General features: G+C 40.3%; 1 protein-coding gene across 1 annotated transcript in view; it reads right to left on the bottom strand.

The window, feature by feature from the left end:
- The window catches only part of GLI3 (GLI family zinc finger 3), a 201,491-nt gene that overhangs the window by 61,332 nt on the left and 123,898 nt on the right, over nt 1–16,261 (bottom strand). The window contains exons 6-7 of the mRNA XM_041466412.1: nt 5,780–5,985; nt 815–961 (exon numbers count right to left, since the gene is read on the bottom strand). Coding sequence (XP_041322346.1) covers nt 815–961; nt 5,780–5,985 — 353 coding nt within the window. The remainder of the gene's footprint in view (nt 1–814; nt 962–5,779; nt 5,986–16,261) is intronic.

Here is a 16,261-nt window from a genome sequence, read left to right as displayed (position 1 = left end):
GTTGTCTAACACTACTGTATTGTTCTGTACTATCAAGCAAAAGTCAACATCACCACCTTTTCTTGCCACCATTTTTTATTGCCCTCATCAGAATGAACAGAGTACATCCTGAAAAGCATGAAAGCATCTATGACTTGAGGGGAATGTTCTGCATAATCCCTTCTGGTTGATCAAAAGAAGCAGTAGCAAGCAGTTTGCAATGGGGTCCTCCCTTTTCCTCCTTCAACAGAGAAACAGAGACAGATTAGAGGACTGAAAGACACTGAGTGGATAAAGAAGGCTCTTCGTATTATGGAAATATTATGGAAAACTAAGTCAGGATCTTAAGAATTCAGCAAACTGCTTCACTTTACAAGTGATCGCTGGTCTATGGGTCTATGACACACAACTTGTAAGTGCAGCTACCACTCTCTGAAAGGTGCAGGGCGTGCTCTCCTAACAGAAAAACAGATGTAAACTTTCTGTTAACAGAGAGCTCATCAGGGAAATACTCAGCCTAACTATGAAAGTGAGTTACTGATTGCAAATAGAAAAGGACATTTTCAAAAGCACTCAAGCCCTGCTAGAAATAAAATTTATAACCTGTTTTCATGAGCAGTCCTGCTCCTCTCCCTATTTTCTTTCAAAGTTTACTTTTAGGCTTGACATAACCCTTGTGCATTTAGCAATCAAATCTCTGGCCCTCCAGCCTCACGAGGAGGCTTACATCGACTCCCACTTCTCTGTCAGCACGGAGACCTTTTGGGTCAGACTACGAACAACCCACGTGGTTCCCTTTGTAGGACCGTCTATATTTCTAGAAAATATCACTCACTATCCATGGCATGAAGATATTCCATATGAAGAGCCCCGGCTCCTGCAGTGGCAGCTGAAGGAATGATGTCTGCGTATGGGCTGCGCTGGCCTGCCAACAGAGCCATCTGATGATAATATTCAGCTGGACTGACTCCAGCGTGTGGAGCTAAAAAAAAACAACATAAAAGTACTGTAAATGACATAAGATAAACAAGAAGGAAAGTTTTATCACATTGCCGTTTCTCTGGCCATTAAAACAGCTTGTTTATTTTTTTAATGTAATGCAATGTCTGCACTATGCCACCACTGGTCAATATATTTCAACCAATGGTACTGTAAAGACACCATTCAAAAAACCAGCAAGACCTAAAATACTAATGAGCTTGGTGATCTCATATTTTTGTATTTATTATTAAGTGACTCAGAAAGTGACAGGCTGACAGCAATGGAAACTAGTATAATTTATTTAGTGACATAAAAAAGCAGGAAAACCTTCCTAGCATTTTATTCACATTTACCTCATCACTGGCTCAAAGGAATCCATCTCTAAGGTAATAGAGTGGCTGAACTTCCATAAGCATTCAGGTATCTGGAGTCTCTACTCAGGGGACTAGAAGATTCTCCCTTACCATATCTCTCTGTGTCTATGCTTAGGAGCAAACAGGGATAAAGCATGAGTCCAGGACAAATAATAGGTGTCCATGAACAACACAGGGTCAGTTTTTTAGGAGGACAGACTGAAGTCAATAAATGTGACCATCCCATCCTTCAAAGTTTATGTATAAATATACTTGACATACAAGCCTATTTGCAGAGTCAAAACCCCAGACTGAATAGACTCTACATCCCATCAGTGAGGTTATCGTGATGCAGTCCTCTGACAATGACTTGTATTAGCTGTTCTCTCGTGTAAAAATAACATGAGAGCTTCTTGTTCCCCTACAATTCTCCCCTACAGGGTCAATAATGGGAAACCCTGGACAAATACAAAAAATTGACATCACTTTAAGATCATCTCCTCTCAGCAGGCTTCAGATGCTACTGAAGGTAGAAGGTCATTTCATGAGCTTGTGTAAGACGTACTCATAAAATAAACTGGGCTCTCTCTCCTTAATCCTGACCCCGACCTGCCATGAAACTTGAGGTGAACAGCCCTTCTCTCTGGTCCCACTTGCAAAACAGTTTACACTCTGGTCGCTACAAGATGGTATGCAAGCTTGCCTGAAACATTTAGGGTTCCTTAGGTTAATGGGCTGCACCCCAAACTGGTACACCAGATTATTTTTATATTCTTTCATATGATTCAATGAGATTTTTCTTGAATCTCAGCAGCTGTATCTTGAATGAAAATAAAATGCTGGGCTGAAATTCTCTGAATATTGTTACCTACATAGAGCTGAAGATAATTTATATTTTCATTAGAAAATCAGATCCTAAATGCAAACCTTAGAAACAAAGAATCAAGATTTACACTTTTAATGTTCTTTTGAACATACACAAGGCATTGGAATTCAGAGGAAAGTTAATTCAGCAACAGACTGCTGAAGTGTAGAGTCTGCCTTTATTGCTACCAAATAAAATTAAAGAATGTGCTTCTGATCTTAAAATGTTAAATATAACATATAAGAAAGGGTGATGAGAAATAGATGTATGTCAAACAGGAATAGCAGTGGCATAAAAAATGAGCTGAGATAAATTAAAAGTTCCTGATATTTTTTCCAAATTACAAATTGATTTCACAATTAAATACAATCTTTCCACTTTCTGTGAAATGGTAAAGAAATTATCCAGCCCAAATTTTAAAAGATGGGTAACTCACACTGAATCACCGTAGTTACAGTAGTAGGCAACCATGGTATGTTTCCAGACAGACTGAAAATACTTCCTGAGCTTTCTGACATAAGTGTCTGGGTTAACAAACAGTAACATTGGCTGCAAACTTTAAAATTAACTGCTGCAAAAAACATAGTGAACACATAATTACTAAATGTTCCATATGCCAAAAATGTTCTGGTGCTCTTAAAAGATTATTCCTTACTACCTCCCTCAAACATAAAAAATTAGCCTACTAAATGATGTACTGCATGAAGGACAAGTGAAGGGTAAATGGAAAACCTGCAGCCCTAAATTTTTTCCTGTTTATTCCTGGGCAGCTTCAGCTTTGTTCCCATTTTTCTATAAGCGGAGGCATTTGCTTCTGCACTACAGGCACAGCTAAGCTCGATCTGAGCACTCTTCTCTACACAAACCAACAACTCCATCCTTACCCCTGCTCCAAATTCTCAGAGAAGTCCTCAGCCACCCCTGACCCACCAAATCTGCTGGCTAAGGAGAAGTGACAAGAGTTATGTTCCAGATTGTTTTGGCTCCTGGTCATGCCTAGATCTGTGAGTTCACAGACTGAGCCCAATAGTACACTGACCTAATCATCTAACTGTCCTAAAGCAATTAGGCAGCAACAGAAATCTCACTATGGCTTTCAGAAGAGCAGTAACAACTTCCAAGTTTTCATAGTTCAAATGCTACATCAATTAAGCCATGGTGTCCTTTATGTTATTACTACGTTAGGTGCATGTACCCCTTTAAACTACGGGAGTGTTTCATTTGCATTGTAGAAGTGCCCAAGCCATGATTCAGATCCTCTGATGCCAGGAACCCACATCCGAAAAAAGGCATTTTATTGTATACTTGATGGATCATACAACAGACTATGGATTCCAGGGAACAAACTTGCAGCTTTTCAACAGCATGCTGTTTGATTGAGAAATCTTCAATACCTCAATCAAGTTACTGTATTTTCATTGGATGCTGCCAACACCAGGGCTGTGGCAACTGATCAAACATGAGCTGTGAGCCTACGGGAAGTGTAAAGTAACATGCATTTGCTTAAAACCAGACGAGAGATGCTTAAGCTAGTCAATTTAGCATGTACTTATGACAGATTAAGGCTGTGTATATGGTCAGCAATCAAAACGCAGGGGATGAGCATTAAGACAGAGTGTACTCAGATGTACTGTCCACACCTGAGTGTCTCATGCCATCTGAAAGCTTGGAAATCCAAGCTACATAGGCTGGAGGGAGAAAACTGTCTTTCTGAGGTGGCAGGTGGAGTTGAGGCAGGGTATTTCACAGACCTGAAGTGACACCAAACACCTGCACTGTAGACAGATGAACCTCAGCACCATCATAATTATGACAGAGCTCCAGACTCAACTACTAACATGCCAAGTGTCCTATTTGTTGAGGAACTGAACAGTTCCTTGCGACTTCACTACCTACAACTCACTGGACTACAATGGCAGAACAACACAAAAAGATCACACATTTCTATATTGTACACATCTACATTTAGGTGCCAGAATCTGAAACCAAATCTCAGGATGTTTCTGGAGCATCATTTGGGTGCTGGGTCAGAGAACACCATGTGCCTACATCTTTGCAAGTGAATCCAGTGTGGTACACCTGAGACCAAGATTGTGTACAGCTTAACGTCATGAATGGTGGTTTCCTTCACACCTTCCTTTCTGTGCCACTGGAACATACCTTAAGCATAAATGAAATTCAGCAGGAATAGGACCTGAAGAGTATTGAAGATAGCAAGGTATGATGCACATTAGCTCCTGTGAAAAAGCCCAGATGTACACCCCTAGAGTTTTCCGAATATATGCCATTACATTATAGCTCTGTCATTTTTTCCTGTATCTAAAGTTCCAAAGCTCCTAAAGCCAAAACTTGTCTTTCTGACCATTGAAATTTTTTTCTTAAAAGTATTTAAAAAAAAAATACTTCTGCTAAAATAAAAAGGGTGGAATCAGGAAGAATTCATGCAGCATTCAAAGTGCTGCTAGGAAAGCCCTATGCTCATGCCATATACCTTGACTGACAATAGGTCATTAAAATTTATTATCATAAGAATATGTGCCCAAAACTAATGGATTAACTGTAAAGGTATATATTCTTATAAACGAGGACTAATTAGTTATCCGTTTGGATAGGGTGCACCGCTCATTTTTCAAATTCAGCTAAAGGCAGTTTAACTCTGCTAAGTTTCTGAATTCACTGGGAAGATCTTTCCCATAGCTAAAGTACCAGTTTAATTACCTTTCTCGACAGAGTTGATTCTGAGTATGTTGTATTTTAGTTCTCTTCAGTAAATGATACAATTTTGAAATGTCAAACTGCTTATGCTTACCCATTATTGAAAAACCTACTATTAACAAGACACCTTTTTTTTCAACTCTGTTGATGGCTCACTTTGGCAAAATTCCCACTCAAATGAATAGGACATGTGCTAGAGTAATGACAAAAGTGATCACAGGAGTTCACTTCAGCCCAAGTAGCCTGAAAAGTAAAAGCCATGGTTACACCAAGACCTAAACCACTGAATTTCAAGTATACTGCCCACCATTTAGATTAAAAAGGACAATCTTGATCATCAGCCACTTCTACATAAGCATCATTTCATTTGGCCATATTGTTGGCTAGGATAAACTGAAATAATTCTACCAAACTTTAACAGAACTATTGACTAAATGTTGCTAGTCAGTGCATGCTTTATATGATTGAAAAATACTATTTTAATTAACAAGCCTTTTGTGCCTGAAGAACTCCATAGTTATACACTGACGTGCACTCATGAAGACTCTGACTCAACTCAGTGCAGGTACAATGGATTTTTCAGGAGATCAGAATTACACCCCATGTCAGCCCCACAAACAAAAGATATCACAAGACATACACCACCCTTCCAGCATAAATTTTGAATGAGGCAGCTTTTTTTTTTTCTTCTCCCTGAAGTTTCAACATTTGTGAGATGTACAAATGAGCCATCATCGGCTGATGAAGTATTGAAACATTTATGACATAATGAATATGTCTGACAAACCTGGTGAAGCTGCTTTGAACAAGGGGGAAAAATGTTGACAAGATTAATATAACTTAAGTTGCTACAATGACAGAAAACATGAAGCCTGTCTTAACCCACCGTCTGTTGGGCTGAGTCCACGGGCTGCCGAGATCATGGAGAGGGATGGGCTGCTGTGCAGGGACCTGATGTAGTCCATGTAGGGGTTAATGTATGGGTGAGGGGTGCTGAAGGGAGACTCTGATGTTGCAGCAGGATTTCGGTGCGGTGAAATTCTAAGGAATGGAAGCTCTGAGTATGTTGGGCTACTAGATAAGGCAGAAGGCCTGGAAGAAACAAAAGGAAGAAAAACAAAACCAGCCAGGTTATCTATACAATAAAGCAAAATACTATAAAGGTAACACACTTGTTTCTTGAAGAATAACAGCTGGGTTGCACATGTACTGAGGTCAACTGCTTGGAAAGAAAAAGGTTGGGAAATTAATTCTTCTCTGTCCCCATTATTAGCAACATTTCTCCGACCAACTTTAACATGATTTTTTATTTGGTTTAATCTTTACACACCTCAATACCCTTTCCCCAAGGAGTTAAGGAGAAAATCACTTCAATTAGTGTAAAATATGCACACTGTATTGCATAGTAATTCTTACTGCAATATGAAATACACACTGAGATTCAGCATCATTTACGTGGCTATTGAAAAAGGAGCTTTGAGAGCCATACTGCAAACATGCCAGCTTACTCTTTTTTGAAGTGCAAGATGGCATGTTTATACAGAAATTGCTTCAGGAGTCCCAAACTTTGCAAGCCAATAAGACAGATGGGTTCTTTGAAGCATTTTTTTGTTGCTGTCCCTTCCCATGAAAAACTCACAAAACATAGCGGCAGAGTAAGAAATATTGCTGCATATGTGTGCTTTTAGTATGGTGCCAGTGACCAATGTTTTTTAACAAGACCCCATTAATTAAGTGCATCATTTTTGTGAAGGGAAAGCTTGGTGCCCTCCCATGCTATGTGCAATGAACCAAGGCTTAAAGCTGACAAAAGACAAATAACCCGCCATAACCCTCACCATCATCCCACCCTGTTGATACGCCAGTGTCTGGGCTCTGCTTGGAGACTTTTCTCTCACAGCATCCCATCTCCAAAGGCACTGGAAAAAGTTCAAATTTCATCATAAGGGGCTGGAGTGCCTGCCCTTGCCAACCTGCTCTTTGGCAAAAGACAATGATTAAGCCTGTCGTGCATTTGCTCTAGTCTAACTGGCTGACCCGAATTAAATGCCTTTTTGTCCCTGTTTTTCCAATTAATTTAGCATATATACAGCACAGACACAGGCAGCAGCTGTGAGAGTAGTGAGGGCAGCCTGTTCCTTTGATGCTGCTGGTTTACAAAGAGTAATCAAACAAGAAATGTATTTTTTTTCCTTTTAACATACACATATGATCAATGGAAGTAGTTGTCATCACCTAAAAGACCAACAGAACATAATCTTACATAGGAGCCAATTCTGCCCTGCCATGCTAGCATATGAGTGGGACAGTGATCAAAGTCATGAATTCCTAACGTGACGCCAGCTTCCCTGCCACTAAATCTGTGAGGGTTTATAAAATCTGAGGAAAAATATTTCTCCTGATGTGTTTTTCTCCCTCTTTTCCCTTCCCTATCTGACCTTTTTTGTGTTTCTTGCCCTCCAACAAGCTTTCTGCAAAGTAAGCATATTTAGCCTTCCTGTATGAAAATACCTCCTAGCTCCAAAGGTTGTTAGAGAGCTGCATTTTGTGCTAGCAGCAGGTACCAACAGTGCAGTCTCTCCTCTGGCACCCGAGCAAGTGACCCACATAAAGCTAAGTCACTCACTATCATGCTTTCTGCATATTTGAAATGCACTGAGAACCTGAAACCAGAAGCCACTTTCCACCACTGCGCAAACCAGACATCTTCTTTCCTCAGAGAACTTTTTGTCTGCATGGTTTTAAAGTACCTTTGTTTTACAGTGGATGTGCATCTTTTACCTTGGTACTATTAAACCACACCGGACATTAAATATTCATTGTCTCCTGATTCCCTATGAGGCCAAGATTGGTTGGCAAGAGCTTTAAAAATCATGGTTATGTGGGAAGCAAAAGTACTACAGCTGGGTATCACATTACAGAGTGAATTTCCTATCCTGGCAGTGAGGAAAATATAGTAGTACAGCAAATTTAATACAAGAGTAACAAAGAAACTAAGTCTGGATGTCATTTTCCGAGAGATTCTTTTTAAATGTGATCCCAACTCATATTTAGAAACACGAAGAGCATGCAGGCAGGCTGGGGCCCTGGCCTTATCTGGTGCATATTGAACAGAAAACTTTAAATGCTTATGCAAGAAGGCTGAAAGACTGTATCGGCCTCAGTGATTCACTCTCCAGCTGGCCAACAGCCAAATGCTGCTGCAGGAGCAAGATTAAGAGCCAGGCTGTCAACTCCTCCCTCCAGATCCAGCAAGAGCCATTCAAGGACACCAGGACTCGGCCACTCTTCTCCTCCTCAGCCCTGCCTCTTTTTCTCTCTCCTGTTCTGAGCTCCTCAGTTTTCCTAGGATGCTAGGGAAAGGACACTGACCTGGGTAATATCAATCAACAGCAGGCATATAAACTATTATCTGAGGCAGAAATACGGAGTCATCAGATTCCACAAAGAATTCCCAGCTCTGGACTCTGATGTTTCCTAACTTCTCTCAAGCATCTGATTTTAACATGCTGCTAACTTCTGTGCTCACTTTCAGTCTCGACTTCTCTTGCTCCTCTGTGTTCCCAGACTCTCCCTTCCCTACAGACCCATGTTCCCTCATGCATTCTTCATCTGCTCTCAGGCCTACAATTTGAGTCATCCTGATTTATTCCAATAAACGACACATATTCTTCCTTTTCCTCTGTGATTAAACTTCACTGTGAACATCTTTCACAAGTATTAACTCCATTCTTCAACTAAAATGCAGCTTTTAGAAAGGGTGCTGCCAAATACCCTTACTGTTGCTTTGTACCTCATGCTGCAATAAAGAATAACTTTCGTCCTGTAAACAGCAAAAAGTACAACCCAGGAGTGGCTCTGCAGATCATCATTCAGTGACAAACAAATCAAATCTCCAGATGTGGGTGGTAGTCCATCCCCATAATTTTTATTGCACATGTATAGAATAATAGAATGGTTTGGATTGGAAGGTACCTTTACTCCATGATGTCATGAGCAGGGAAAGAAGCTGGGGACCCTCCTTCAAACTCAGGACCCTTCAGCCCAGCATCCTACAACCTAGCCATGCATCCTGCTGAATGGCGTTCTGCCTTGGGTCTGAGGCTACTTCATGGGATGCAATGAGACTTCAGCATGAGAATAGGCAAGGAGATTTTCAGTGATACTGCTTTATACAATTTGTGCCTCACCTATAAACCAGGGGAAGGCAGAACTTGCCCTGCATCTTGACCTGTGCAGAAGTTCTTCTGTTATACAACATACTCAGACCACTTAAGGGAGGGGGCAAAGCAGATGTATGCTCTTTTCTGAATCAGCACCTCTGCATCTACTTCTAGTGACACTGCAAACTCAATTAAAATTTCATACAAAGCTGATCACAGTTTCAAGACATAGTTGAAGATCTCCAGGCTTGTGGGTAAAAAAGATCCTGTGGCTGTGTTTCACCACTAATTTTTAACCTTAGGCACATTAGGATGATTTTATTATTTTCTCAGTAACCTCGATTATATCTACAACCCTGACGTAAATGAGAAGGAATAGAGAACAGGGCTAGCTGTGAAGGCAACTCCTCCTTCCTGTCTAGAAGGCCTTCCTGTTCACTGCTAAGGTGCTGAAATATCATGAGCCACACAGCTTCCATATCTAACACAGGACTTCCCACTCCCGACCCATACCCAGCCTGCCAGTTGTCCTCCTGTCCCAGCTCTGATGCTCTGGAGAATCTCAACTACTCAGTTCGTGAATGGCACACATGTGCAGAGGCAGGGACATCAGTGTAAGGGCAAACAGGTGTATTTTTTGCTATTAGTCATGACACTTCTTTGATGAATTGTTGCAGAGGTGGTTTGCACAGTCTTAAAAACTTACACAGTTACGCCAGTTCAGCAGCTGTGAACAGCATCAGTTATAGGCAAATCACAGTATGCGTGAAGCTGCTTTTTTTTTAAAAAATGGGGTTTTTTGAAACTGCTGAACCACAGGTGAGGTATCTGTAGGATTTCAGTTATTAATCATGAAAACAGTGTCATTTTGTTTTGTTGCTTACAGCTACAATAGATGGACTCTGTACAAGAAAACGGACTAGCAGCAGGTTTGGACTTTACCCACAACAAAAACTGAATCAAATGCAATTCCCTTTTCAGCCCATATAGCCCTTTTTTAACTGGTGAAGGAAGATCATGGGAATCTGAGAGTCGATGAGGCAAGCACGAGCAAGTTATACATATTTCAAAATGATCTGCATGCACAGGTCATTACCTAGTATTATCTTGAAACGATCACGCATTCTTTCCATCAGCAGAAAAATCTGAGATACGGAGACTCCTATCACCTACTTTTGGCTGTTTTTTGTACTTAAGCATTTGTCAGTTATACAAATTAAAAAAAAAAAAAATTGGATTGCACAAATTCAAATTCTATCCCTTTCTTTGGTACTAATGGAACAGCTAACTTGAGGTGGCATATTGCTGTCTGGCTATGACTAGAGGTGAAAGTCCCTGGGTAGGTAAGCCAACACAGAGCTTGCTTACTGTGGGTCCTTTCAACCACCCTCTCAATGCTCTTCTGATGGGATTAGAGGATCAGCCCGAAGTCCATGAAACTATCTCATGTGGATTCATGCATGGAACTGAGTTAGGAATTGAGGAGGGGGGGATGGAAAGAAAAGAGACCCAGTTCAGGGTGCTGGGGAGCAGCAAAGGCCAGCTGCTTCCTAAGAAAAAGCAAGCCAGGAGCCACACATGGGCAATGCACTCCATGCCACCAGATCTGAGTGACCAGAGCCAGATGCTACTAACACAGTCAATCACGAGTCTGAGACAGGGCGAAGTGACAAACCAGGGCTGGGTTGGGCCAGTAAAGTGCAGAAGGAGACAGGGACAAAGACAGGTCAGGAGACAAGTTACACCATGGTTCTGAGGGCTCTATCCAGAACAGCTCCCTGCAGTGCAGATCCTGAGCTCAGCCAGGAGCAGGACCACAAACTGGCACTACTTACAACACAGGTCAGGCAGCTCAGCTAAAAACCAGTTCCTGGATGCATGAGGTCTTGGTAGAGGTCTCCAGTGAGGCCACTCAAGACAACTACTGCCAAGTAGTGGCCTCAGGGTACTCACTTGCTTTGGAGTGCTTGAACTGTTTTAATACATGTGAAAATATCTATACAGTGAAAATTGTCCCTGTTCTTCTATCTCTTGCAAGTGTGAAAACCACAGGAGGCCCCGGGGCATAGTACAAGTCCCCACTTGTCACAGGCATTCTTCAATAGCAATGTTTTCTGGAAGCAGATGTAAAGCCACTCAGAACAGCCACAAAGGCCTGTGCCACAGGAAAATCTGGACTACTGTGTTTGAGGTTGGTTTGGTGTTAGAGATCTGCCATAAATGGTTTCCAAATAACTTTAAATTGTGCTTGGACAAAAACCTCTTCTAAGCACAACCTATCTTAAAAAAAAAAAGGTGATTTAAGCTCTTTCTGATTTTTAAAGGAAACTATAATTCCAGGACTGGAAATCTTAATGCCAAGTTTTGTCCTGATAAAATTTTAAATGGCTCTTTTATGAATCTGTTGAAAAATACATTTATATTGAAAACAGCAAGTGATCCTTAACTATAACATTGTAAATATGACACTGAGCTGAGGTTACAGATGGAACAATAATCTATCTCACAGAACAAAGCTTGTCAACGAAGTGGGATGAAATATTGTAACACAACCTAATTTATTATTGCCTTTTCATCCATCTTGTTATATTATGAATGTGTCAAAGTTCAAACCTCGATGTTTAATCATTTAGCAGTACGTTATTCAATGCTAGAGCAAGCATTGATGGCATAACTCTCATACCAATGATATCCACACTGTTTCTCTGATACCTGTTTAATTCAGTTCTGCCTGGAAAATTGAAAAACATTAAATTCATTAAACTGCCAATGATACTTTTATCTTTTTCTTTTTTTTATTCCTGCAATAATCATCTGATGTCTGCCCACAAAACATTAATACTTATTTCTAGTAGAACCTGGAAGATGAACAAACAAGGACTTTCTTGGTATGTGGCGACTCCTATTCTAAAGCGTGTGGCTCAATTCCTTTGGTAATATCTCGCATGTTAGATTTCTTTGTTTATTTAACACCATAGTTGCTTGTACAGACTGACCTTTCAGCACCAGCAGCCAACAGCTGGCTAATAAAAGGTTTTTGTATTAATAAAATTGAGCTCTGAGATTTCAATGTAAGGAGACTGAGGCCAGCACGGAGCATTTTTCACATGCAACCCACAGGCCTTTTGTCTTTTTACTTCTCACTGAATTGGTAAACAATCAAACCTATAAATACATACTATGGGAAACAAATAATATAACTTTTAATACTGTTTTTTTTCAGAAATTCCAGCTTCAAACAGGCACTCCATTCCCCTAGAATGATTCACTACCTCAAAGCTGCTATATCACATTCTTGGACTTAGGAAAACTAAGCAAGTAATCATGAACATTTAAAGAATTATTTGAATATATGGAAATGTCAGAGCACACTTCATATAAAACAGCTCAAGTGCTGCAAAAGAGTAAGCATTGTTAACTATATTTTCTTAATGGTGGAAGTGAAGAAAAAGGAGAACATGAGCATGTATTTTAAGTCCTGAAACAAAAAATCCTCTTGATTTTGTGTATAATTTTCCATGTTTCAACATCTAGTGACTATTTACTTATTTTCCTCCTAAATTTACACTGAACTGTAGTCAACATAGGGAAGTAGGTCACAGAATCTGATTTGGTAGCAAACTTTCATTCAGTAGATACATGTTCAAATAAATCATGAGTGGGTCCATGCCTACGTAGTTCGTATAGAAGCTAGATCAGGGTTTAACGTAGCCAGGCTCTGGTTTGGTTTCCATTATTTATCTGCTGTCCACCTTGCACAAGTTTGTTGTCTTCCTGATCCACTCTTTCCCCATCTTTAAAACTGTAGTAAAGCAGTTGGAAAATGTTCAGTATCCACAGTGGGAAAGTCATATCAAGAGATCCTATGTTATGAATAGGACATATCACTGAGGAAAGGACAATGCCTTACAAATGTGTGCCCTTCTGGTATGCAAATTCCTAAAATATACAAATAACCTCACAGTGAGTTAGAATAAAAAGTTTCTCCCACATAAAGTTAAAAGGCATCATTGCAGGGAATAAAAAAAAGGGGGACACAAATGACTGTACAAGAGATGTTCATGGTCCAGGAAATCTGCACGACAATTAGGCATTGACCGACAGCAAAAGAATATTTCTCTAGTTCCCTTTCCTTCTTTGGGAAGTGTTAACATTATGTAGTTACAGTTAAAAATTGACTACATTAATCAAGCAGAAAATCCTTAGTCAGTGAGTGTATTCCTATTTTTCAACTGATGGGCTGCCTGAACATAGACCCAGTTTTTTTTGCATAGACTGCTACTTATAGGACTTCATAAATAACTATCAGCTTGTGGATTTCCTCAAAAATAGTTTATGCTACGAAAAACAATGAATATTCATTCTGTTATTTAACAGAATGCTGTTTACATAAGGTCAGCTGTAACACTGGTGACATTCAGTCCATGATACCACATGTAGTGACTAGAGCAAGCAACTGCTGCTTCAGATGATACAGTCTTGACTTGGGAGTCTTGACATGCATTCTTTAAATGTGTATGCTGACACAGTTTTGACTGTTTAATTTCCTTCAATATGAAAAATGTAAATCAAACTATCTACTGGCTCCCAGTATTCCTCACGTCAAGTCCAGTCTTCTTGTTCTCTTCCTCACACGCACCTGGCCTCTCCTTTTCCTCTTCCTTCCATCCACCCATCACTGCTGCTGCCTCCAGGCACTGCTCTGAAACACTGTCCACTTGGCCTTTGCAATACAGAGCATCCCAGCTTTCCTCCTCTTTCTCCAAATCCTTCTCAGGATGCTGCAAAGAAGTCAGTGACTGGGAGAGGACTATATGCATTTACCTGGCAATTTCTTTGCTTGTACGAAGGAGGCAAACATACAGAAAAGTAACCAACAATAACTACTCCCTGCACATGCCACTTGCCCAATCTAGGCTTCTACCAGAAGTTATCTGGCAAATTATCTGGCAGCTGTGTAAGCCTCTGAGCACCCAGCTTGGTGCCCCTCCAGGGTACAACATCTCTTCCTCTGGCCACTTCATTGCTCTGTTTCAGGAAGCCAGAGCAAAGCTGTGAGACTGTAAATGGGGCAAAGGCACACAACCCTGCTGAGGAAAAACGGATAATCCCCAGGGTGAAGAAACAGCTGGGGCTGGTAAACCCTGAGGCCATCAGAGATGACTCACCAGAGTTCATTTGCCAGAGACTGCGAGCTCTTCCTGGCAGAGCTCCTCATATTTGCACAACATTCAGCAGAGCTCCCATCCTGCACAGAGCTGTTGGACACTGCAGTAATGTTAACAGTAAATAAAAGTAATGCTAACATGTGATTTCCATCTCTTGCTTCTGCTAGAGCCTTATCCAGGCACTACCATACTTTGCTCAGCTTGCATAAATACCATAAATAAAAAAGTAAGACTTTATACCTTCATAGGACAGCCCAACCTCAATGCTGGTAAATTTTTCCTCTCCTGTCTTCAGCTGGTTCCAAGTTTACAGACTTTTAAATGTAATGTACTGACTTGCACATTAATAGACGGAGGATAATTTTGCAATGTTGCATTTGATGCAGAAATCATCATCATGAACATAAAACAGATACACAGGACAAGAAAGTGTTATTTGAATAAAATTGCCATGGACCTCCATACACTACTTCCCCTTCAAACGATGCTGTACCACAAAGTGCATCAGGAAAATCTAAAAGCTCTGCAGCCAACTCATTATCTGTTGTTAGTAATAACAGAGTGGGCAGTGAAACTGTCAACTGCATTCCTACAGCAAACTTCCTGTTCTGCAATTCTCTTCTGATGCTCTAAAGGTGGTCCCATTTGCTATTCAAATTTTAGCTTCCTCTAGGCTACAGGCAGAGCCTGACATCCCTTCCAGTCTTTAACCAGAGACACCATCATATCAGTATGTAGACATATATAAATCTGGACTGCATTAATGTACCCCTTTCTTGCCTCCCTTGCTGCTCCTCTCCTCTCTCAGAAAAAGTGGGTCAAAGGAGTGTCAGAAGCTTTCTCACACTTAATGCTGTTAAGTCAGCTAATTGAATAAACATTTGTTTAACATTTGCTCCTATTTCAGTAATGCACTGTGAGAATGAGAAGAATTTTATTCCCCTTCCTCCCCATCCTCCCCCTTCCTCAGGAGTGCCACTAGCTGTTATCGCAGTGACTAATGTGCTGTATGTGGCCATTATAGTCCTCAACTCTGAAATTACACCAAGGATGAACGATAGGCTCTGCCTGTATGCTGATTGGAGTTGGATGATGATTGATTAGAAGAAAGTCAGACTACGTAGCCATGCAAAAAGAACTGTACTAAGCCACAAGCTTAAACACTAAAGAGCATTTCATCAGTGGCTTCAGAGCTATTAGATGTTTTCATATGAACAACATTTCTTACATCCAGGTTTGCACATTTTATCTTTATTCTTTCAAATACTGAAATTGCTTGGATAAGAGGGTTATATATTTTTTAATATATATTTATATATATATATATATTTATACACATTTCTAAGAGTAGCCTAAACTTTTAGAGGAAATTGAAGAGGCTTTGTGTCAAGTACAGCTAAATCCAGCCTTTCTATATCAAACCCCTGCTAGAAAATTACTGTGCAGATGATAAGGCTGAAAGATATAATAAAAAGTGACTCTACTCAATTTACACTGCAATATTGGTATGACTGAATATTTTTCATTCAGGTGACTGATAAAATCACTAAACTGTATTGCAGATAAATAAAGGAGGCTTCTGTCAAGAATAAACACCATTAATCATGAAGTCTCACCCTCTGAGTGGCTGTGCTATGCAACTGCACAAATGCACCATCACAAGTGGCATGTGACCCACTGCCTCCTTTCTTCCCCCACCTCCCCAGTGAAACCATCTTCTTAGGAAACTTTTCTGCTGCCTTTACAACACTTGGAAACCCAGGAATGTCTTTTCCTTTCAAGTTTATACACAGCTGTCACTGAAATAAATTTTAGTGGCAATACATTCAGCTAAAAATTGAACCCACAAGACAAAGTGAAGCCATGCAAACTGTGGCTGCATTGCTGTAAATCCAGCATTACAGTAAAAAGCCTGTGTTTAAACTGGTGAGGATGAAATCTTTAAAATTCTAAAGCTGAAACAAGTGGCAAATTTTTCCCCCAAGCCTTCTTCCCATTTTCTTCCAAACCCACGTTTTCTTACTGGTTTTATAATTT

The sequence above is a fragment of the Pyrgilauda ruficollis genome, unplaced genomic scaffold (genome assembly GCF_017590135.1).
Source record: "Pyrgilauda ruficollis isolate IOZ18807 unplaced genomic scaffold, ASM1759013v1 scaffold2, whole genome shotgun sequence".
NCBI lineage: Eukaryota > Metazoa > Chordata > Aves > Passeriformes > Passeridae > Pyrgilauda > Pyrgilauda ruficollis.
Note: the sequence above shows the minus strand (reverse complement) of the source record. Positions and strands in the feature narration are given on the sequence as shown.